General features: G+C 38.5%; 1 protein-coding gene across 2 annotated transcripts in view; it reads right to left on the bottom strand.

Moving 5' to 3' along the window:
- PLCE1 (phospholipase C, epsilon 1) overlaps positions 1-26,226 on the bottom strand; it is a 121,407-nt gene that overhangs the window by 28,298 nt on the left and 66,883 nt on the right. Inside the window, exons 3-10 of one of the 2 annotated variants that reach the window (XM_010190918.1) lie at positions 24,076-24,392; positions 11,581-11,726; positions 8,581-8,839; positions 8,119-8,327; positions 3,520-4,186; positions 2,837-3,019; positions 1,843-1,960; positions 1,364-1,474 (exon numbers count right to left, since the gene is read on the bottom strand). In XM_010190918.1, the coding sequence (XP_010189220.1) occupies positions 1,364-1,474; positions 1,843-1,960; positions 2,837-3,019; positions 3,520-4,186; positions 8,119-8,327; positions 8,581-8,839; positions 11,581-11,726; positions 24,076-24,392 (2,010 nt within the window). Of the gene's footprint in view, positions 1-1,314; positions 1,475-1,842; positions 1,961-2,836; positions 3,020-3,519; positions 4,187-8,118; positions 8,328-8,580; positions 8,840-11,580; positions 11,727-24,075; positions 24,393-26,226 lie in introns of both variants that reach the window. The other variant, XM_010190917.1, reaches the window with a different exon arrangement.

Raw genomic sequence — 26,226 nt, forward strand, 5'->3', positions numbered from 1 at the left:
TGTAGGGATCTGTACAGAAACACCAGACTGAGAGGATTTAAAGGAACATTAGCTGTCCTTCCCCCAGGAACGCGAATTCTCCACTGAGCCTTTTAATCCCATTTAGGGAACAATAATTATTTTGGCATAAAAGCAAAAAGCAGACTTGCAAAACAGAGGAGCATTTTCCAGAGCTAGTAAAACAGTATTTTTTCAGTTTAAGGTAAAAGAACGCTGCTCCAATCCTTAAAAAAAACAACCAACAAACAGAGAAATGTCTTTCAGAGATAAATCCCAGTCTGGCACGTTCATCCCATGTTTGTGAATGACAGTGAAGAACAGAAAGTAAAGAACAAAGTAAGAGTCTCAGAAAGAGGTGTTAAAAGGAGAAGCAGCCAACCACAGACATCCTCTGCTGGCTTTACTGTCAAATCCAACCATTTTAAGTGTAAAAAAAAAAATCTCTAAGAAATACACAACATAAAACATTACACAAGATGTGTCTCTTCAAAAACAATGTTCTACCAGCAGCAGTAATCTCTTCTGCCATTTACCACCGCTCTCCTAGAAACCCTGAGATTCATACTCATAACTGTACCCGAGTACATTCTGCTACAAGGCACTGGAAAGCCTCCATTGAGATTGTCTTTGTGTAATCATAAAGTACCATCCACATTCCTGACATATTTTTGCTGTTACATTTTTATTACTACTACAACTACTACCATCACCACTACTATCATTCATAGGATTAATTTATTAGTGCACTACACCACTGCACAACCACGGCATGACCTCTGGCACTGCCTAAGTGACATAAAAATGATGAATGTTCAAGGATGAGAGGCCCGTAAGAGGCCTCGTCCTCCAGTTCCCCAAGACAGTACTGCAACCATCGCCAGCAAAAGGTAATACTCCCCAGACAGAAATTACACGTGCTGACAAACCTCAGAACTTCAGTTCACACATCTATAACACTTTGTTGATTTTCATTATACAGAAGATGTCTATAACTACATTTTGGAGACTATCTGGAGAAAGAGTTAAACTCCACATTTGTGTAGTTTTGGAACAGCATTCCAATCTGCTTCTGTAATAGACAAACTGAAGCATGCTGCTCAGGGACTTGCTACAAAGCCATCCTCAGATTCATGGCATTTCAGCTTTAATGTCCTGATGTTGTTCTGCAATGTGTTTTAGATGTCTATCAAAAGCTAATAACATTTCTGGCATTGGTTTTGTCAGATTTCGTCAGTTTGGCATGAAAATCACATTTTATGATAATTAAGTCACTTTTTTTTTCTTTTTAAATCAAAGCATTGTTTCTGCCCTTACCTAGACTGACTCTTGCTTGAGGACATTACAGGAGAGGAGACTGGTCTTGCTGGTGAAGAAGTTGTAGCTCCTAAATTAGGAGAACCAGATGCTGTCAGAGAGTGAGCTCTTCTCGATGGCAGGTTGTTAGATGGAGAAGCATTAATAACAATATTTTGATCTACAGAGAAAACAAAAGTTTGCAGTACAATTACAACATCTGACCTAATAAAAATGCTTTAGTCCAAGAGACCTATATCTTAATTCATTAATGCGTAATAAGACACTGAAGGGATTCTAGATTTGTCCCAAGACAGTAAAAAAAAAACACTCTGAACAACACTTGTATACCCACTTTATCTGAATAGAAAGTGCTACTGAAACTAGATGAAAGATCGTGAACAACTACAGAAATTAATTTAAAAGTTTATAGCATTTAGAGTTTCAAATGCAAAAATAGTTTTGTATCACAAATGCAATTTTAACACCATGAAAAATGTGTGTATAAAAACACTGAGCGGCTTTTAAGTACTGAAGCTACATATCTACCTTGTTCTTCTTGTTCATCAATATCTTGAGGGTCTGAACCACTTCTATTACGATATTCCTTACAGCTTTTTGCCTTCCGAGTTGCCATTTCATCATCAGTGGCCTCTCCACTTTCACCCTAGAAATAACGAGCACCATAATAAACATCCTGAAAACACTACTTTTCCCATTCTTTATCAATGCAATCTGTAACAAAACCGTGAGATAAATCAGCTATTCTTTATGAAACAGACTCTTGTAAGGCCAATACCAGTGACAAAGAGACAACTTGACCAGGACACATAGTGAAGGGTGGGCCCATTAGGTGTTACCTCAGTTTGACACACACAGAAGACAACAGTGATCGTGCCTCTCCAAAGTGGTGCAGCTCATTTACACTATTCTGCTGGTGCACAGGAGCCCTAAGGAGGATGGATCTTACCACCTGAGGATCAACCCTATCTGCCCACTAGAACATGTGGATGGTATGGAACTGCCAGTCCCTGCATTTTGCTTTCTCCTGGCTATTGCTGAAAGCGGCTGAGTACAGGAAAAGAGAGGAGACTGCTGAAGTCCAGTGTTCCTGCAGCCACCTAAGATTAAACTGCATGCTAACCTGAGGCAGAATAACTGTGGTGATGTTCTGGGGACATGAAAACAAAAAGGAGCAAGGAAATTCACTCCAGCCTCCAAGCATCACTTTGTACAGTAGTATTTTTATTTTTACCAATGTTTTACCGTTATACTGAGGTAGCACCTAGAGTTCTCAAAAAGATTCTGTCCCTGTCTGCTAGCCCCAGTGCCCACACATCCTGAGAATGCTTCAAGCACAAGAAAAAACCCCAAACTAATGGAAAACAGTAAGCTGAAAACATGAAACTGCAATAAATGGTTTTTTAATTATCATCTAGCTTCCCTTCTCTGGTTCAGACTACAGTTAGCTACACAGTAACTGGAGGAAGGAAAGAAATCAGCCAGATGAGTAACAAAATACGTGAATAACAAAACAGTATACCCTCATGAGTACTTTCTTCTTTTTCTTAGCTGTGCTGATTCCCAGGGTGTTGTTTCTCTGCACACCAGGCTTCTCGGTGCTTTTGGTGACAGTCCCTGTGCTTGTGTTCCTTGCACTCCATCGTCTGCCTCCAAACAGCTCAACAGCCTGAGCCAAGGTTGGGCCTTCAAACCTTCCATCCTCCTACAAAACATCTCAGCGTTAACAAAACAAGGAGAATAAGAACAGACACGTTTTTTAAGCAATAATACAGACATCTCTAAGGAGCCAGGAAAGACAAAACATCAAGGGGATGCAATTTTTAATTACTGCATGAGTACCAAAGGGCTATTTTGCTTGCTATTCTGGGGGTTTTTTTGGCCCCAACTCTCATCACTCAGTATTTCAGCACCCCTTTCAAGTACGGTCACTGCTTTTTCTTTAAAAAAATACTTATTCCAAACCTCCAAACATATGAATAACTTTATAATAAAAAGACCTTAATTTTAATCTACTGAAAGTACGCAAAGTTTGACAGAACATTATGGTAAGAATCAGATCTTATTGACTTAAGATGTGTTACAAAGTTGGGAGATTTTGTGCTCATTTTTAATCTTAGCTTACTTAAATAGAAACTAATTGCATTACATTGATATTGTTGATATATTTGAACTTTTCTTATACAAAACTGCAGCATCTTTTACCTGGTAAAGGCTGACATACTGTTTCCGTAGCCACTGTAGTCTCTGATCAGGGAATCTCCTCATTTTTCTTACAGCTTTAGTCAATTCCAGCAATCCATCATAGAGCATTCTGGCAGTATATTTTGGAGCAACAAAGTGCAGCAATTTATTATCAGTAGTCTGAAGTCCATAAAGTAGTGTTACACCATTTTCTTCAAGGGACATATTACAAAGTTTATTCTGAACACACACAGTGTGCATATCAATGCCCAAATGTCCCATATATACAGCCTTGGCTGAAAACAAGTCCAAAAAACCTTCCACCAGTCCTGTATTACCAAGAAACTGGTATTTACCAAGCTCAGCAGTATTACCCAGGACGCCCAGTTTTGCCTTAGCATTTGCAGGGCAAACTGTTGTGGGTTTTGTCCAAGTCAAAGTACTATTGTCAGGCTGAAGTTGAAGAAAGCAACGCGCTGAGAGATGCGTCTCCTGGTCATAGTGAATGACGGTTGCCCCTTGCTGCAAGAACTGATGGACATCAGCTCTGATAGATAACACGTACCAGGGAATGAGCTCTATCCCATGGCAGAAAGCCTTGTGTTGCTCTTCTGTTGAATTTGTGTCCCACTCCTTCAACTGCTCAAATATATCACTTTCAGAGTCTGAAAGATCTCCAATGAGAAATCTGTAAGTGAATAGAGTTGAGAGACCTACATTTAGTGATTGAAGACCAGGCTTCTAATCTCTGTTCTATTTTTTTTTAATGTGCAGACCTTTCACATCATGTAATTCTCTGATTAACACTGCAAAAACAGTGGTTAAAACACATGCTTCCTCATAAGAATGCAGCAAGAATTCTATCGGATACTTTCCATTAGAAAATTTAATTTCACTTAAGCAAAATGTTAATGTGAAACCTGTGTGCTGCAACCAAAATTTCTGAAATATTTTACCATAATTAGAAACAGTAGATGCAGAGCAACAACACTGAATTAAAAAATGAGGTAATTTAAACAAAAATCCTTCCCTACAGAAGCTTCTAACATGTATGTTCAGTATTTTGATACTGAACATTTGATAATGTTCAGTACCTTGATACTGCTTTAATGAACATAAAAAAGAGCAACGTGTTCCATGTGCAGCAGAACTAATGAAGCACATTTTCCAAAGGATATCCAGCCAATAAAATGCAAAACAGCTTTCTCTGAATATTCTTCAAGGTATCTTGTCCTTGTACCCTCTGTGTTTCCCCTTCATATCGGCACGGTACTCTCAGCTCCTGCCCAGGTCCTACCAGCTGAGCAGAGGATGATTCATGTAGTGACTTGGAACAAATCACATATATGATCTCCCTAAGCTAAGCAGCACGGATAACCATTAGCTGTTTCTCAAACTCTTCTCTCCCCAGGGCACTAATTAATTTGAATTTTTGCCTTATTCCATACATATTGTAATGATTCCTTTATGAATTTCTCAATCAGTGAGACCTCTACCTCTCTGACAAATTCAGGAAAAAGCAGCCAACAGGCTGAGGATTTATAGCTCGTGGTGAGGGGACTGACAAACAAAGGCAGAATAACTTCATCAGCCTTAACTGTAGCTCTATTTCCTTAAGAAATCTTCCTAAAAATAAAGGTCATGCATTATAACTGAGCTGGTATAAACTGTCTTACCAGAGTCTTACCAGACACATGTACAATAAAATATTTACCTGCACTATACAAGATTAAGATTTTCAAATTAAACAAACAACTAAAGCGGCTCTTTCTCCCCCATGCCCTCAAACAAATCAAATAAGTCTCTGCAAAAACGCCAGATATTCTCAGCCTGGATGTGCACGGCTGGAGGATTCTACTACAGCAGAGACAGAAATGGCAGAGCTTTGTTTACGCCGTACTTCACATTTGATAGCAGTGGCATGCTGCAGATTAAAATGGACAAGGAGCAGGTAAGCCAAGCACACACACGTAATCAGATACAGAAACACAACCTCTGACATGAGCTGCCAAAAGCGGCACAGCTACCGATTACTGAGAGCACACTTACTGAACTCGGTTTGAACCAGAAGCTTTCTTTACATGTGCTGCACTGAGATGCAAGGAAATGAAAAGAAAGGATAAAGGAAACATCAAAACAGACAGCAGTTTTAGGGGGGAAACTGCATAGGATATGAAAAGAAAAAAACTTGAGGTTTCCGCCCTTTATTTTAAAAGGTATTTTCTGTAAGTAGGACAGCTTACAAGTCAAGGGGGTATCAGGCTAATAAAGCGATGCATCAAAGTTTAGAATATCTTAATAGGTAATTTGATTAACAATTCTAGAAAAATTGTATTTAAAACTTGATTTGTTCTGTCTTTTCCTACCTACCTTTATTTTACATGAGAACTGTAAAAACAGAGTTCTAATAAAGATTAAAGTTTGGTATTTATCTGGCATGTACAGAAATTCAGCTTATTAGATTCAGAAATTCAGTGATTAGATAGGTTACTGATTACAGAATGATAGAGTCTATTTGCTAACACAACTGAAAAAGTAATTATACTCACAACCCACTGATTTTATTAGATGCCTTTCATTTTCCTCAAATAGTAGTTTTATTTTCCACAATACTAAATGAAATCAGCAGAAGGCAAACTAATGGAAAATCTTCCTTGCAATTTTAAAGTAATGAAATAAATGTCATACAGTGTATTTTTCTGCCTTTATGACCACGAAACTACCAGTATCAGGAAATACGTAATTATAATTTGGATTTTAAAATACTGTATATAAATATGACTTAGGGTTCTTCCTTAGAGCTCTCCAGTTGTTCATAGCAGTAAAAATAAACCAAACCTTGCAGCCTCCATACAACAGGGACAACCAAATATGGCCCTTCTGCCTCCGCAGCAATTTGCTTCTGTGCCTCACCCAGCTCTCTGAATGCCCAGGAAAGAGAAGGCAGATGAATAAGGAATTTCCAAAGTCTATGAGGTTCTTGAGCTAAATTAATACTTTCATAGGTATTTTTCTACAAGTCATTATACTGTTAAGATCAGTAGTTACTGCACCAGAACTACAGACACTAATGACCAAGTAACAGACTGAACCAGGAAACAACTTCAATTACCTCTCCGCAGTTTTGTTAATTTACATTTTAAGCTTTCATTTCAGTGTCATATTACCTTTTTTTTTGCATTTGATTCCTACTTTAATTAGAGTGGAACTTGCTAAATTATATTTAAATACAAAGCATAAATAACTAATTTACCAAGACCTGATTTAATAAACACATAACAAAGAGAATTTAATCTTCTCCATATTGTTCTTTTATATTTCAATTCTATTTTGTTCATCCAAGAAAAATGCTGATTTCCCTAGCTTTCTCCATTTGAACTGTGAGTTGCTGATTTTACAGCACATTAATTAATGAGAATAATTCTTGAAAGAAAGCATTTGAACTGAAGTCAGTCAAGAGAACACATAAATGGACAGAAGTGGGACTGCCTTTCTTGGCTTAATCTGCTGTTCCACTTCCCAGAAGCAACTAAAGCCAGATGTGAATAATTCCATTAGAAACCATTCTTTCAGGAAATAATGATTAGTTATTTGAAATTAAATTCAGAATTGCATGTTAACAGAACAAATGCATTTAAGACAGGAAGATGGTAGTTCCTTCTCAGGCAGTCACTTATTAGATTTTATGTGCAAGTAGCCAAAACATGCTAGATACTTCTGAACAGATGGGTATTTCTGATACACACTATCAATAAAGTAACTCAAGCAGTGATCTAAGCATGCTCTGTTATGCAAGCCCTCATGTAATTTTACAGCACATCACCTCTGAACAGTACAGTTCTGTTACTTAATTTGAAGCTGCTCTAATACAGTTACTTCATTTAAAGCTGACCCATCTATGTCTATATGGGCTGCAACTTCACTGCAGAGCAGCATTCTAGAAGATCAAGTGATGTCTTCAACTTTGTATTTACCATGTTTCTTGCTGGTGAATAGCACAGAATACAACTACACCTTTGAAGTGAATATCTGAGATTACTGAACACCAGGCTTTTACATGGGGCACAATTAAGTAAACTTCTATGCAAAATAGCAGGACCACAGCAACTTCAAGATTCAAAATGTGTACTGACTTACAAATGCTTTCTGAACGTAATTTAAAAGCCTCAAGTGAACTCGTCCTTAAAAGAAGAGGTCTTTTGAAAGATAATAAATAACCTTTATTTTGAAGGGGGCAGAACGCTGCCCGAGCATGCAGAATATAATGTTCTGAGCTCTGATAACAACTATGTCCTCGTGCTATTCCTGTCACCACAGATCAAAATTGTAATCGTAACTGTGGATTTTTAAAGCTCTATGTGTAAGATGAAAAGGATTTACCCTTATCGTGAGAGGAAGTAATTACATCATGAGGGAAAATATAACTATACAGAGAGATTCCGAACATTTCAGTATCAGATACTTAACTCCAGGGGAAAAAAGTTCTGAATTGGAAGAGGATAAATACAAGGGAAGATGTTAAATTTGCCCTTATTTCTAAGAGTAAGCCTTGGTAAAAGGAAATTAAAGACTAAAACCATTAAATATACAGGTGACAATATAAAATAAAATAAGACCTACTGGTACCGGGTTTTGTCCTTCAACGAGTTTTTTCTTGAATTGCTCCCTTCGCTAAAATTATCTTCACTCTCTTCAGATTCCAAACTGCGACTGCAGCTCCGAATGGTTTGAAAGATATTGTTTGCCGTTGACTCTTTTTCTGGATTATTTAAACCATCCTGGCCTACTCGTTGCAAAAAATTATCTTGTCCACTGTAATCTGAAACAAACTAGAGATATCTAAAAGATTAGTATAGTACTAAATAGAATACTGTGTCATCTACCTATTTAGCATATATTTCCTATTAGCTTCTAATAGGATTTTGTACCTACTTCCAAACCTAAACGCACCAAATCACTGCAGTTACCTGCAGTAACTCCTGAAAACTTTTCAACAGCCTCTCTTCATGTAACAGGGACATTTTTCAAAATAAGCACTGGATGGCTATGAACATAGCATATTAGAATATCAATCTCACTTACCTCTAGTGTTTCATCCTGGGAGTTGTATCGTGGACAGAGTCTGATGAGGCTTGATGCTCCATCCAAAACTTCACAAAGCTCTTTTAAAAATACACCACAGAAAGGAACGACTTTACAGCCTGGAATATTGAGTGCCCGGTTGACCACTTTCCTGTATTCGGATGATGACTCATGTTGTGCCATAGCATCTTTCAGACTTCGCATGGTTTCAATATCAGACTGGTCCATAAATTGCCACATTTTTAAAACTTTTCTTGACCTATTGCAAAAAGAGATCACAACATCTGTTAAGAAATTAAAAATAATTTACATTCAAGTTCAACACCCGCAGCATATATGTAATAGAGGAAATTAACATCATTATTCAGAAATGAATTAATGAAATAAAGGCCATTATTTTTATAAGGATACTGTTTAGCAAACCATTTTCCCCCCTCCAAATTATCAAAAAACAAAACTTAAAAGGAGAATCAAGCAGTCTGCTCTACTGGAGTACTATGTGACATTTTAATAGAACCCCAGCTGCACTGGGACCACTGCTGTTTAACTAATCTTCATCCATGATATAGACAGTGGGATCGAGGGCACCCTCAGCAAGTTTGCAGATGACATCAAGCTGACTGGTGTGGCTGACGTACCAGAGGGACAGGATGCCATCCAGAGGGACCTGGACAAGCTGGAGAAGTGGATCCATGTGAACCCCATGAGGTTCAACACGGCCAAGTGCAAGGTCCTGTGCCTGGGTCAGGGCAGTCCTCACTATGAATACAGGCTGGGGGATGATGTGATAGAGAGCAGCCCTGTGGAAAAGGACCTGGGGGTACTGGTGGATGAAAAGCTGGATGTGAACCAAGAGTGCACGCTCGCAGCCCAGAAGGCCAACCGCATCCTGGGCTGCATTCAAAAGAAGTGTGGCCAGCAGTTTAAAGGAGGTGATTCTGCCCCTCTGCTCTGCTCTGGTGAGACCTCACCTGGAGTACTGCATCCAGCTTTGGAGTCCCCAACACAAAAAGGACACTGAAGTGCTGGAGTGGGTCCAGAGGAGGCCACAGAGATGATCAAAGGGCCGGAACACCTCTCCTACAAAGACAGGCTGAGAGAGTTGGGGTTGTTCAGCCTGGAGAAGAGAAGGCTGCAGGGAGACCTTATAGTGGTCTTCCAGTACCTGAAGGGAGCCTATAAGAAAGCTGGGGAGGGCCTGTTTACAAAGGACATGTAGTGATAAGACAAGGGGCAATGGTTTTAAACTAGAGCAGGGTAGATTTAGATTAGACATTAGGAAGAAGTTCTTTACTATGACGGTGGTGAAACGCTGGGACAGGTTGCCCAGTGAGGTGGTGGAGGCCTCATCCCTGGAGATATTCAGGGTCAGGCTTGATGGGGCTCTGAGCAACCTGATCTAGTTAAAGATGTCCCTGCTCACTGCAAGGGGGGTTGGACCTTCCAGCCCAACACATTCTATGATTCTGTGATTCTACGAGTCATACGGGCAGGCTTTCTAACATTTTCATTATGTCACTGCCTTAAATTTAGAAGGGTCAGGGAAGAAATAAGAAAAGATTAAAGAAATGGGATAAAGATAAAACCAGATGGTTTACTATAAATTCCTTTACTTGTATTATGAACAATCCATAAAGTCAGCAAAAGGTTTTGCTGTTTTTTTAAAAAAATTAAAGTTATTTAAAATAATTTGCATTGATGTCTTCCCATTTCACTCACAAAATAAATTATCTACTTTCATGGTAATATCTAAGTCAGGACCACGCTCCAGCTCTCAAGCACCAATGCAGTGCTGCAGATGAAAAGAATCTTTGATTTCAAATAGAAATAGCTCCTCGTGATCTCCAAGGACTGCGAGTACCATTGGGAGGTATCTCGCCTTCTGAGCTGTAGGTCTACGTAATGGCATGGTCTTTCCACCCACCCCTGGCCTCAGAGATACCAAAAGGTCTGTAGAAATGCTAACAGCAGGATGTCCTTAACCAGACTTTCTGTGCCTGTCCCAGAAACACTGCCTTCCTCTCCTCTCTTTCCCAAGATACATTACAGATAAAATTAAGCCCTTAATTTGCTTTGCATTTTCCCTCACGACTCACATGGCTTCGAGTCTGTGGATGCACTCTGCTCAAAAAGACTCCCTGTGTCTATGAGTGTTTCAAATGTCTTTATATACCAAAAATGTAAACAAATAGCTCAATGGGAATCCTTACCAAACCACAAAGAGCGACAATACAAACACTTTAAAGCTTTGTTACACAAACACAATATTACAAGGAGGGTCAGAGCTAAGAGAAGGGAAATCTGATCTTAACTCTTCCCTGCTCAGCCCAATTTGCTGCTCTCTGAACTGCCCAAGCAAAGGCACCGCCTTCCTGCTCACCCCTCCAGTATGAACCTGCAATTCTGCAGGAAAGCCAGCAACAAACCATCTTCAACCCCGTACTCTGTCCCTCCTGGAGACACTGCAGGTCTGGCCAAATGAGGCCACGACAGCACGAGGTCCCACCACCAGCCAGCGCAAATTGGAGGAGTTAAAAAAGGAGGCTAAGGTTTTTGGGTTTGTTGGGGTTTTTGTTGTTTCGGTTGGGGTATTTTTTCCAGTTTAAGACTGACCCTTTTAGAACGTTACCATGACTACGTTGTGTCCTGCAAACTCTAACCCCAAGATACATTAGTTTTAGTTATTATCGATAGTCCACAACTGCTTTCCCATCTTCTTTTCACATTTTAGAAATTTGTTTAAAAAAAAGTACGTTTTCTACTGCAATACACTTAGCATGTAACAGGAAAAACGGTGGTGTCTCCAGAGCATTTTGAAAAAAACCAGCTTTTACCATGCTTCATTCTTCCAAAAGAGATTACTAGAAAGTCACAGAGTGAGATGATGCGATTTACCCATGCATTTCTGTTCGGTCCATTGTTCTCCAGAGACATCTGCTTAACAGAAGCTGCACTGTAATCTATCACTGAAAAGCCATTTTAAAAAAGCATTGCCAGTACCTTAGCCCTGCCAGAAATTCCATTACAGCATTGTAGTTGCCCATATTCCAGCAGCATTTTGCCACATGTACTAAGTATGAGAAGACTTCTCGTTTCTCCTCCATAGAACCCGCAGTCAGGATCAGCCAGGTAACCCAAGAGCTCACCTTGTAAAACAAAATGGACAGGACAGTCAGCCACAGCAATGTCACTGGGAGCATTCATGCATATTCATTAATTGCTGGGGAGGGTGGGGTTTTTTGGTTTCCTTCCTTCAGGAGGTTATCAGTCAAAATTCTACCGGTACACTCACAGCCAAATCACACATGCATCGCAAACACACCTCACACACACGCATACTCACGTCACAACAATTAAATCATTAACTACTCTAAAAAGACTTACGTTAAACAATAAACTATTGTATCTTAATATAAGATATTATGAATATTCATTAAGGTCATGGAAGAAAATTAACAGCTTAAGCTAGGGCCAGAGACATCTGCGGTATAAATTCTCATTAACACGGCTTACAAATCTCAGCCTCACACTGAATAACCCTTGTTCTTACAACATCGACAGTGAAAGTTGATCAACTGGAATTTTAATTTTTGCTTAATTTCACAAAACTAGTAGTTGTATTTAATGCACAAGTTAATTCCTATTAACCTGTGACTATTTCTATTTCTGCTCATTTCTATATGCACTGAATACTTAAAATAATTCACATTACCTATTGGCAAGATCACAAGTAAACAAGAAAACCCCACTTCCCTAAGTGCGAGCATACCACCAACTTCTGTTCGGTGATTAATTAATGGCAGAATCAGAAAATAACTTAGTACATGATTCTGCTTTGTATCTAAACAAATAAAAATCAAACCCTCATTTTATCAATGTGCAGATTTTCTTTACAGTTTATGTTCCCACAACATCCATAAAAAGTAGCTATATTTCACATGAAAACCTAATTTAAACCAACTGTTCCTTTTTACAATACGATTCCCTGGGGCTTGATTTTTGTCATTGTGTAAACACGTAGGAAGCAATAAACATGATTTGTTGACTGACACTGAGCTCCAATCATCCGTCCTGAAGGATTCAAGAATTTACAGACAATATCAGTGTGAGGAAAGGCTTATAAAAATTAGACAATGTTAGTTCACTTCTCAGAGGTCATAGACTTTTATTTTAAAAACCGAGCATGAGAAATAAAATGTAAAAGCATTAGTATTAACAGGAAAAAATCCACTACAAATATATGGGGCTTCCATTTATGCAAGTCTGTACAGACACAGTGTTCTGAGCCTCTCACTCCTGAGGGAGAACACTCAAAGAATATGAAAAAGCTAAGTTACTGTTTAATCGTTCTGATGCCCAAATCAATCAAGAAAAACAAGTTTAGAATGTGCAGATGAGAAGACAAGCCATAGCTCCAGTATAAGCAATGTGCATGTGTGTACCAAAAAATCACATTTTTAAGACTGAAGAAATGAGTTTGGAAAATCATTCTGTCTTTCATATGGCGACACAGTCAGGAGTGCATACCACAGGGACAGGGATGCTCCAATGGGATGTGAGGATCAGGGGACAACAGAGCCATTAAGAAGCAGTGCTCCCCTGTTCCAGCCCTCACCTAACAGCTTGGGTATGGAAGGCAAGAGCTGGAAGAAACCCACGTCAAGTCTAGTGATGATCAAAAGAAAACTACTGTACGTTTTTATAACTAACACGCAGGAACAGAAAAGACCAGGAGCAGCTAACAGGTACAGAGCTTTCAACACAGAACAAGTACCACCGTCCAATGTCATACAGGTAAAACATGCTCAAGAAGCTTCCAAACACAGCCTTAATGCACTGTCGTTGTAGAGATCACAATACATATTAAGTAACTAAAAACTATTCATATTGGCTGCAATATGCAAGATATATCTAATTGCTGCGCCAGCTCTGAATGAGAATTCGAATTTAGCTGAAATTTCATTTGAAATGCTCAACTGGTTATTCTTAAAATGTAAAAACTGAATCAACAAACAATACATACCTGAAGAGCATGAAGCTATGGAAAAACACAAAAAACCCCAGGGCACTGTGTGATATGGGGGTCAAATGAGGGCAAAACCAGAATAAAAGGTAATAAATTAAATGCATTGGAATATCAGAAATTGTGAAACAAAACAGTTAAATCTGTGGTTCAAGGCTGGCATAGATTTGTTTGTGTATGCTGGAATGAAATCACATATTGTTGTTGGATATTATTCCAGTTTTCCAGAAATGGCTCTGTTAGAGAATGCAAATGCTAAACATGCAAACTCACCAAAAAATCAGTATTTCTTTGGTATGGAATACCAGGTGTGGTAATGACGGTCTGATTAATATGTGTTTAAGCATTTTAAAGAATGATATAACTTCAAACAGATCTGTTTTAGTCTAAGGTAGTAAAGATGTAATGGTCAGGAGAAAACAGTATCAAAATCAATAATGTCTAAAAGGGCAACTGAATTCAAACTCCCCACTAAGATGCAGCCTTGAAAGTAGGACAGTCACTCCTTGAAGTTTTATTTACTAGAGAGTTTAGGACTGCTACAAACAGTTATGATGAACTCCTACAAACACTCTGTAAAAGTAAACAAAACATGCTAAAGTCCAGGAAGAACAAGCCTTTGCAGCCTCAGACGGCATATGTGTATGTAAGAGCCAAGTAAGGGTGCAAAAGGCAGCAGTCTCCCATGAAGTTTATGCTCACTCCTCTTGCAAGGACAAGAACAAGCTTACAGAAAGAGTAGTAAACATTAAAAAAAACTTTCACTAAACACGAAGGAAAAATAAATCATCCGAATCTCTACATTTTAAAACAGAACGGGCAAAGGCAGATATAATGGATTGGGCAGAATCAGAGGAGACAACTGAACATCTAAAGATACAACCCGCTCCTGAGAAATGATGAGCACGCCTGCTTTAGAAACTTCAGTATTTCTGTATTTTCTGGAGATCGGGAGAAGTGTGTGAGCCAGGCTGGGATTTTTCTCCCAGAAGTTTGGAAGGTGGGAGATCAGGTTGAATCAGTATGTTGTAAAGGGCATAAACCAAAGCCGAACTTCTGCTGACTGAGGTCACCTCCCAGCTCTGAACTCCTTGAAGGTTTTATCCTGCCCAGATTGAACTGATGGATCCAAGAACTCTACCATGAACAACAATATTACAAATAAATGCATACTGAAGGAGCTTGGGTATGGCATTAATTTGAGATGATTACTCATAAGGGCCATAGCTAAAACAAACAACATACAAACAACACTGAAATGCAGGGAAGTTGAAAGGACTGCAACCTTCAGGAAACATCATGTTTGACAACTGAGAGGAAACAAGTTTATTAATTAAAACATACACTCATTAAACAATACTCAGTAAACATACTCGTGAATTTTGTGGTTTGTTGATAAAGACATGAACATTCGAGAGTACATCCTCAAAGGAATGCCACCATAGGAATCACCGACACTCTCAAACGACTATAGCTGCCACTGGATCCTCAAAATACCTAATAACGCAGATACTGCCTGGGATGCATAAAGCTTTCTCTGCACGGATGGTGTTCAACAAATAACAAACTTTTCAAGATCTTCATTCAAATGAAAGTTCAGAATTGGGATTCCTCAGGTGTTGGCTGTGCACATCTGAGCTAGATGCACCTCACACAAAAGAAAAGCAGAGAACTCTGCATACACACACATTTCTTGGTGACTATGGAAACCACCTGGAAGTTGAACTGAAAACACTGGGTTTTGCACTTTGGCAAGGAAGTCACACAGACAGTATTCTGGAGTGACAGTTTCCCTATCACTAAAAGCAGGTGAGATCTGTACCTCCAAGAGGGTGTTTCCAGCAGAGTGAACTTTACCAAAGGGAGCTCCAATCTGGCCAGAATTGGGTGGTGACTGCTGGAAACCTCAGTCAGTTGGACACAGGACGGTTCCTCCTCTCTTCCAGCAGTTCACTCTTGCAGAGCCACCTCCCCAGCTGCGTCACACCTGAGGAGCACCTCGCTCGAGGATGAAGCACCACCAGGCAGTCAGCGGCCCAGTCACCAGGCTGCCATCACTGCAGCATGAGAGCTTCACGGCTCCGGCACTGCCTGAACAAGCTAGCTCTGGGGCCAGAGACAGCACACCCCAGCCAAAAGAGCGTGCAGTAGTCGTAGTAGTGCCAAGAAGATCAAAATATATTGCCAGTATTCCTCAGAATGAGCAGTAACACCCTTTGGACTGAATTTCTGTGTTAGCTATCACTTCAATGTCAGATCAGAATCTACGTATTAATCGTTATTTCTTTAGTTTACTTTTTTCACACTCAACTCACATAGTTCTGTTTATATAACTCATTTTAAACTCCCTTCACAACAGAAATCACCACAGCAAACCTATAGATTTCCGCTGCACTGCTGATGAGTCTGAAAAGTATGAGAAAACGTATCCTGGCTTCATTACTACAATCCACGTGATTGCAAGGCTCAAGAAAAGTCACCAGCTGAAGCACGATCCACTCAAGTTGATAATAACATCCGTCTGCTCATTCAGATGGATGAAAACGAGTGTTCTTCAGCATTACTTCATGCCAATATGAAGTAGTAAACAAACCAAAGCAAAGCAAATAGATGCTTAGATAAGATGTAAATATTTTTAGTGACCTAATACAGAGAGCACTGATAACATTGTGCCAAATTAATTTCAGAGATACTGTAAAGTAGTCTCATTTGGAAATTTTCAGCAGTACAGGAGCCTCCTTCAAATCTGAGTCTGAGCACACAGGACCTGCATCAGACGTCCAGGCAATACAAACTGTAGCTTGAGCAATGATCTCAAGCACAGCAGTAAATTAAAATCTGTATACTGTTAGGGGTTTTGCAATTATCTTTTTATACCACCTCTTACTATTTTAAATGCACTAAAATCTATTCTTTAAAATAAGCTTTTCAAAAAAGGCTTTTAGGCTTATTTTATTTTGACCAAAGTTTGCAAATAAATTCAAGTTAGATCCTACTAATGCATTTGGGAAAGACATAACTTAGTGTTAATCTTCAAACATACTGTGAATATTTTTGTCAGTGACTGAGACTCATTCAACGTTTCAGCTCACTGAACAAGGAATTTTTCACAACCGTAGCAATGATAGACCCTTATTTAGGATAGATAAACCTTCCCTTTTCAGGGCACCACATTCCCAGAAGGCTCTGAAGATTTCTGTTGTGATGTTCTGAATCCCCTTTTCAACTGTATTTTGTCAAAAAGGCAACTGGCAGAAACTCTAATATCAGAATTAAAATATTCATGTATTTTTAAAAACTTACAGCATTTTATTACCAAAAAATAAACAAACCCGCCCTAAACTTTTAAACATGGGAAAGCTGTATCAATCATTCAAAAAGTAATACGGTTTTGATAACCTCATCACTGAACTCACAGTGACTTCAAGTCATGGCTATACGCCAGCAAAAACCTCAGCTTGTCGGCCAGGACATAACTTATTACTGATGCTCAGCTGCTTCTACCAATATAATATGAAGGACATAAACGAGACTCCCATGATGGAACCCGATCCTCAAGGTATGGCACATGACCGTAAGCAGGACTGTTCACGATCTACTCAATGGAAATCCTGCCCCAAGCAGTACACAGGACGGAACAGTGTGTAATGAGCGTTGAATATTAACTGTATCCCTAAATATGCCACGGATTTACTTTACTCCTTTTCTTCTTTTAGTTTTCTAATACTCATTACTGTAATAATTAATATATATAAATATTTACTATCCTTTGCACAGCTGCTAGAGAATGTATTCCATTTTTTTTTTTTTAGATGGGAACTAATTTATTGTTTATCTTTTATCAGAATGTTAATGCTGCTATTCAGGGAGAAAACGATTAAGAATCTCCACCTGCAAAGCCCGGTGTTTTGTAACTTGTACTGCTGCTTTACACTCATTTCCTCAGCTCTTAAGTTTATAAGGCTTTTAGAGCAATTTCCAAGCTACATACTTCAGTGGATGATGCTACATGGAAGAAATGACGTTTTCTATTTTTACATTACATTTTTTAGGAATTTCGAAATACTTGAGAGATGCAGCTTTCAGAGGTGAAATTAGCAAAGACAGCTGCCTGCCTGAAGTTAACACCTACCATTGCTAGCAAGTAAAATAAAAAATGTTGGCTTACCACACAGTAATACTACAGTGCAAACCCTCTCTAACACCTAACATAGAAATCAGCCACGGATATATTTCTATAATAAATCGTAGCTGATTTCACAGCTGCCTACACCGGAGCAAGAAACCAGGCAATTTTAATACTGATGAAGTAAAGTACGTGTATGGGAAACCTCTGAATACAAAACAAGAAGTTGATTTTTCAAGTATTCAAAGGATAAGCATGACAATCTGCAACCCATTTAACCAAGCCCTTCTGGTTTTAATGATTTTGTTTGTTAAGATCAAGAAATTTAAGTAAAATCTGAAGAACATTAAAAACCATGTAAAACAATGACCCTCATCAGACATCATGCAGTACTTATGGCAAGAGGGAAAAACACACATTACCTTGTTTGAAAGCAGAATTCTTGGTATATCAGTGTACTCTGATTTCTCTCTCTTTAAAAGAAAAATTAAATCCACCTTTCACAAACTTACAAAGTCTTTCCACAAAGTGTTGCTGAGGGACAGTATTCTCATAAAACTCTAAGGAGCAGATTTATATTTATAAGGCCTTTGAAAACACTAGCAGTATGCAGCATCAGCACTAACAGCTGGCTGCCATGAGTCCTTCTGCACTGCTAACTGTGCACAAACCCATCAGGACATCCTGATGAATAGAAGGATCACAGTATACAACACAGAACTGATTGATTTTACATGGGTTTCACTGAAGTGTCACTATTAAAATTTTCTGGCTTTTGGTATAACACGCAACATAATTTGTTAAATATGAGGTTTTTAAATTGCATATCTTATGAACAGACGGTTCACTTTACATGCTTGAGTGAAATTATATTACCTTACAAAGTACATTTAGCATTTTATATCTGATTAAACACCATTCCAAACAAGGACTGGAAACAGTTTGATATTTGTACAAACACAATCTTTTAAAAAGTATTATGCAAACCTATTTAGGCATTGCAAAAAAATGCTGAACTAAGACACAAGAGCGCAATATTTATTTACATTCCATTATTTCAGTAAAATGACATGTCTCTGTGTTGCCAGCGAGGGTTTAAATCTGTGTGTTGAATGAACAGTGAAGAAAACTTACACATTTAAACCACTAAAAATAAAACTATCATTATCAGTGTCCTAAATAGGCGTATTTTTAATTAACTTTAATGAATATAAGAATGACTCCGTGAATGATGAAGCCACCCCAGTAGCAGTGCTATAGCGGAGCAGTTCAAACATTTTTACCTTCTTAGCTTACATTTTGGCAAAGTCTTTCCAAAACATCACCTTACGTACTGAACTCCTTATTTTACTTTTTCAGTTCCACAGTGGGACAGCTGTTTGAATGATCTTTCAGTCTGGTGGAACTTACGATCTAAGACATCGAAATTGCTTTGTACATGTATCTCAGCATTTCTATTTTAAGTTTTCGATGCTTTTCTGTTGCTTGAAGCTGTGGCCAGAAAGATCAAGTTACAAGAAACTCTTTTTGGGTTTATATAAAGCAATGCTTGAAATGATTTTAAATGTTTACATAAACATAAATGTTTACAACATGTACATTGAACTCGTGTTTCTGTGGTTGCTTTGCTGGCATGAGGCAGCAGAGTGTCTGGGAGTAAAAAACATAATAAATGTGCAAGAGTCTGCGAAGGTAAAGATACAGAAAAAGCAATAGGAGCCCAGGAAGACTGGCATACCATAAAGGTATGACGCTGAGTAAGGACCACTTGGCACTTCAGGTGAAGCAGCAGGGCAAACTCATAATAGCATACAGGAATAAGAGAAAAAAACTAAATTAAGAAGAGAAAGGCACAGCAAGGCAACAGAGAGAGACGGAAAAAAGAATGTTGTTACACTTCTCAGGGTCCTAAAACACACTTGGGTACCTTTTTGATCATCTCTTCCCAGCTACCAGGGCTCTACTAACTCTGCAGAATCTCTTTAATCTCTCCTCCCATGGTTTTTATACAACCATGAAAACTAAACTTCTGTTAGTCAGTACTCCATCAGAGCAGAAAAATGTATTATTACTATTACTACTACTACTATGGGCACAGTCTTAAATAATCCAAAAGCCAATAGCTTTGCAAAGCTAGATTTTACTATATTTTGTTCTTCTCCCACGCTAGCCACTGATTCAGAACCAGTTTTTAATTGCGTTTAGTAACAGGAAAGAACATCTGTCTTTAGCTTGATCCACTGTTGCTCCTATAAGACTTTGTGACAATTTGATATTATTAGAAGCAAATGAAATATCAGCTGTGTCTCGTTGATGAGTACATGTTGTGCCCAAGCCTCCACTATCATATAACTACAGTTTGAATCATAAAACATATCTGGGATCTACAAGCATAACAGTTAAACTTTTTCCTTTTTCCTTACTGCATCTACTCCTCACGCTTACAAGTCCTCTAATTCTTTGATTATTTCTTATTTAACTTTAGTTTTGTCAACTATTTCTTAAACAGCAGTGACCAGGCTTTCTACAGCAGCATTACAGAAGTTATTTCAACTTCAGTGGCAAACTCCACCATGACGATCATTTTTCTATAGCACCTCTAGGGAAGTGAAATCTGAAACAATGTCTAAATATGTAAACATTACAAACCTTTAGTTACTGGGCTGTATGTCATATCAACTTCTATCTGTCTGGAAACTTCATCAGACAGTAAATCCTGCAGACAAACTGCAGCATTAACAGATTATAGGATTCTTACTTTCTGGTGAATAGTTTATTTCCTTGTGAATTTCTGTATAGACTTGAGAGCTGGAATGAACCAGAACTTTTAGAATACGAAGGGAATACAATCCCAGAATGTATTCCATCCCATTCTGTAGGATTCAAGCAGGTCACTCATGACTGACCTTTCTCCCAGCATATTTCTGAAACAGGTCACTGGCAGTTCAAGCTCCTTGTCATGGCAGTCACCTTGATTAACACAGCAAGGAATAAACTGATACTTGGAAACCTACAACAAGGAAAGACAAAGGGAACTATATAATGCATGAATCCCCTCTAACAACTGTGTGTCAGGTCTAAATCATAACCATGCTCTCTTAAACAAAGGCAGTTTCTGTTTTCCAGCCTCAGCAGCCCAAGATCTGCCAGTGTTTGTGCCACTACTCATGGAGTGCTTGACAGCAGCTTTAATCCGTGCTATCCATCCTTGGTGTCTCTACACTACTTACTACATTTTTTTCCCTATCTTTCTTGACAAATAAAGGTATTGCCAGCTGCAGTGGAGTTCATTGCTGTACTCCTGAATTTAAGGTCAAAGCATTCACTAAAGTGAGCGCAAAACAGGGCAAGGTGAGCAGTTATCACAGCTCCCAGAGGTAAGCAAATGCTGCCTCTTCCCTCAGTCCACTGACACGCCGAGCAGACGCCCACATTATGACAACTGCTTCAGACTGTTGCAGGTTAGAAACAAACTGTGTGGCTCTTCAGGTAAGGTGTGAGCCAGCTGTGGAAGCCTTGCCACAAAGACAGTAACAAAGGAGCGCTCCCGGACATTTAAGTTGGTCACCTTGCCTTAGGAATTTCGGAAGTGTTCCTGATGGGTCAACAGCATTAATGTGATCACTGAATCACTTCCAGTACTTTAAGTCAAAACACCTTACCCAGGTAACAGAGCAAAAGAAAACACACATTACAGGCTTCATCCAGCGTTAGACAGTATGTCCAGTATTACACTTTTCCACAAATGAGAACTGACTAGGAAAAATAACAACAGTTACTTACTGCACATTCAGCTGTGTTAACTGTCTTCAAGTACCAATTTTACCTACTGCAGAGCGCAACTGATTTCTGATCCAGTTCTGCAATTCTCCACAGACCATTTCCATGATAAACACTAAAGCCTGACCACTCACCGTAAGCGCCTTCTTCTGTGTAAGCCCTTCCTAGACCCCACTGAAGTCTACATACTGTAATGCATATTAAGCAACACTAATCAATAGTAAATAGAAAGATTTAAACAAATGACAGGAAGATAGTAATACTCTATGTATCTCGCTAGTAACAATATTTAAATCATTCACATCTAGAAAACAACAGTTTTGTAACAGCAAACATATTTGAAAGTGTAAGGGAACCACGTGACGTTTCCCAGTATCTACCACTTGATCTTGCACCCTGCAGTCAATGGGAGTTTGCAACTTCAGTCATGAACAGGGGTTTCTGGGAGCTCCTGGAATTTAAACTTTTACTACTACTAAAATTTACCACAGTAAGATCAATTTTTTCCCCTGTTTTTAACTTAAAATCCCTCTTTAAAAGATATTTTAATACTTTGAAAGTATTTTACTCTTCATTATTTTTAATTATTAATTTGTTTTATAACGCTCCTGCAGCCCTCATTCAATCTAAGCTTCCATGAAAATGCCAGCATTTTTTCTATTAAATAAAGTACTTTTTTGTAACAAAGCAGCAATTATTGACTGCAATTTTAAATAAGTGTTATAAAGCGTTCCTCATTGATATGCAGTGTCAGAAGAATTACTAAAAAGCATACTGCTTTATGAAAAATCATCTTCATATTACAATTTCTCATTTAACAGAACAATGGCATGAAATCATTTTTTCCCCATTAAGCATCAGAAGCTTGTCATCCTAAAAGTCATTCTGGCTCCCACATTATAAATACACTTCAGTATTTCTATAGGCAATGCCAAAAAAATCAGCAAGTGCTCACTGACTTTTGCCAACAAAAGCATGACTCTCTGCACAGGAATTTTCTTGTCATTTATAAACAAAGACATTTCGAAAAGTCAAGCTTGTGATTGGCTATGGCAACTGATGTACTCCACAATAAGATAAAGCAGATAGCAAAACAGTGATTCATTGAAAGCAGTAAATACTGTACAATAACTCCATTTAGACATACAACATCTATGTTTAAAAAAAGTCATTTCAGGTAATACTTAAAATAATCCATTGCACTAAAGATTATATAAACCATGCACTGGATTTTCAGGAATTAATTCAAATTATGTGAAAAATTCTCCTGTAGCATTACCAAACAAGTAATGCCAGACTGCAAAACGTGGAAAGTCACGAACCTCTAGCACTAAAAGATAACGTTGACTATTCTACCAAAAGGCAACTTTAATGCTAAAATTCTCATCGATACGGAACAGTCTCAGTCATTTCTGACAAGATCTCTTCACCACTGACCTGGCTCTTCAACTGTGATTGTTTCTTGTCGGAACATGCGATGGTCAATCTCTTTTGTACAGCTAACTGCAAAATGTCCTAACAAACTGCCACAGCACTTCCTAAATCTCAGTGACATGCCAGAACCAGGAACACTTTGAACCATCCCAGATATTCAGTCACTGATTCTTATTTGCCCAGGAAGTCTGCTGGGGGTTAATACATATTCTGCTCTATCTACTTAGTTCTGTGCTGTCTTTTTGATACCTGCACAATTTTCATCTCTCATTAAAGCCTAAGAATGCAGTGGATAACAAACTAAAAGAATGTAAGTCAAGACTATCTTCATTTTATTCCACTTCTACGAATCCAGAAATTTCTAACATTGTATATGGTTCGCACAAAAAAGGAAGAAAGAAATTGTCCCATTTTTCTGCAGCTAAAACCTGAGGTTTTATTTAGGTGGTTTTTTTTCTTTGTTTTGTTTTGGGTTGGGTTTTTAGGGTGGATTTTTTTTACAGTTTTCTCAATCCTTGACCGATTTTCTATTAAACTCATCAGAAGATCACATTACTAAAAATAAAGTAAAATTTTAGTAAGGAACTCAAGATTTGGCTTATAGGAATGTGTCAAGCAAGATGACACTTCTTTGTATAACAACATTCAAGACACACACAGTGATTAAATAAGTAAATAAATAGTGCAGATTAGTATAGTTACACAGAATTCAGAAACTTCTAGTTTATAATACTTCTGTGCTGACTCCTAAGATCATGCTTAGTCTACAAAAATCCAAAGCAAATAAATAAAACTCTAGCTCCTGAACAAAATAACAAACTGACTGAAAGTATACCCCTTACTGTCATTATAGATACGAAGAAATACAAGTCTGTATTTTTTTTCTTCCCGTTTACCTTACAACATGCAAGAAAAACTTAGGTTGTGGTTTTCCAAACTCACTGAGCAAATCAGTCCCATAACTCCTATTAAATCCAGTGGAAGTTATTTAGCTAAATCCCCTGGTCATCTTAACTTACGTTTTAAAAATCTGTCATTACAGCTAAACTCAGCTCTGAGAGATAAAGGAAATAACTAACCCACAGATTGGGTAATAACCCTTATGAAAAGTCATTTAAAAGTTTCGCCTTACCTCATTAAACCTTGTCACAAGGTCTTCTACAGCATTATGCTCACCATTGGAGGAAGAAAGAATAGTAGCAGATATGGAAGCTTTAATAGATGGCAGCTTGCTTTGACATTCAGCACTACCCAAATCTCTAGTTAAAAAGCAGAGGTAGTCGATGGGCAAGACCTTCCGGTAGAGCTCCTGCTCCTGCTCAGTCAGAATGCTGGCAACCTCCTCCGGGAACTGGATGAGGTGCTGCAGGTCTATCAGCTCTTTGCTGATACCAGCCACATTGGAGGGAAGGGCGCTGGAGCCAGCCATAGATGTACACGCTTGACGTTCTAAAACGAAACAAATAAAACATCTGTTAGGTTTTGCCATTAATTCTTGAACTAGGCTGTGCAAAAGCAAGACAACTTGTTCTCTTTGTTCTGCTAAACTGCCCATTCATTTATTTAGCAGTACACTATATCCCAATCACTTCATATTTAAACCACCCAGTACGTTCGTTTAGTTAAGGTCTTCCTGCAGATGTCTATAAAACGACGTGTGGTATTAGCTAGACAGCTAGCAAGTGGCGCTTCCGAGACCATTAAGCTACGCACCGAAACGGGCCTGCTTCCTGACTTACCCAAACACTGCTTCAGCCACCTGCAGCCTTATCAAAATGACAAATAAAAGGAGCATCTGGGCACAGTGTGGCTCCATTTCACCCCCATATTATAGCTCGCAGTACAGAGGGGCTGGAGGCCTTGACTGGGGTATCGGAACTCTACTGCCCCATGAAATAATATATAATGATCACATAATCCCCATGTGGTCAGCATTTTTCTTCATATTCCTCTTGCTAGACAATACAATTTAGCTGAGTTCACTGCATGGTGAAACTAAAAGTCCAAAGTTACAAAACATTTTTCATTCCCCTGAGAAAATGCACATATTTGGGAGCATGCATATTTTATCCATTATTACAAAAGATTCACAGTAGCTTTAATATCCTAGCAGTGATGCCCCTTGAAAAACAGAACTTTTCCTAAGAAGGAAGAAGCCAAGCTTTGCAAGACTGTGTGAGAAGCCTGAAACATCAACACAATGATTCCAAAACCGTGAGTATGACTCTTCTGAACAGATAACTTCAGAATGGGTTCTCTGAACAGTAATTTTTAAAGAATTACTTAAATGTATAAACAGTCACAGTAGTATAGTCTGTACTCTTCTTCCTTCCCAGGAAAATAAGTTTATTCTTTTGCATTGCTTCAGACATTGCTTCAGTATCTTTAGAGATTTTCTGCACACATAATGGAGGTATCCTCAAGGTCTATCTTTTACTTCATTTTCTTTTACTCTCATTTCAGAGAGGTGGCAAATATCCTTTCTGTTCTCCAGAAAATCCAAGTTCATAATGACTGATTACAATTCATTCTCTTATAATAAACAAAATATGCTACATGAAGTTTCCCTTGTCACATTCATTTTCTGCAAACTCTATTATCAATCAGTGGGAAGTTAAAAAGACAGAAAATTGCCTTTTCCTAATATATTCTACTGAAAGTCAAAAGATAAATTATAGCAGCCCTAAATAAAGCCTTTGGGCTAGAAGAACCTGTTGAGAAGTTTTCTAATGCATAAAAGGCTTCTGAAAAAGCCAGAGAGTTATTGTTTCTGGGTCTAGACTTGTGAGGAAAAAGGTAATGGACTTAATTTGCGGCAAGCAATATCTTGGTTACACAGAGGGGAACATGTGTAACTTCAAGGATAGTGAAGTAGAGCTGTACAATATCTGCAGGTATCAAGAAATCTCTGTCACTGAAACTCCTGCAAGAAAGATCAGGGGAAAAAAGACAGTTAAGAACACCGTGTCGACATGTCGATCCTGTTCTGGGCAGCAGGTGAAGCACAGGGAGCTTCTAGGCTTCCTTTCATTCGTTTGCCCTGATTCTACAAGAGATTCCAATTCTGTTTTCTACTTCAACCTGTGTGGAACAATTCTGAAACGTTTCGTAAGAAAAGGCTACAATTATAAACACCCCGTATCTATCAATATAGGAGGAATGGAAGGCGTGTAACTGTGAGGAGTGCTGAGTCAAGCAGTGACTGATGAAAGAGAAATAACACAAGTGAAGGTGAGCTGCTGTCCGATGCACTGCTTGCCAACGAGATTTAGGGGTGCATTCT

Source organism: Mesitornis unicolor, unplaced genomic scaffold (assembly GCF_000695765.1).
Source record: "Mesitornis unicolor isolate BGI_N332 unplaced genomic scaffold, ASM69576v1 scaffold14708, whole genome shotgun sequence".
NCBI lineage: Eukaryota > Metazoa > Chordata > Aves > Mesitornithiformes > Mesitornithidae > Mesitornis > Mesitornis unicolor.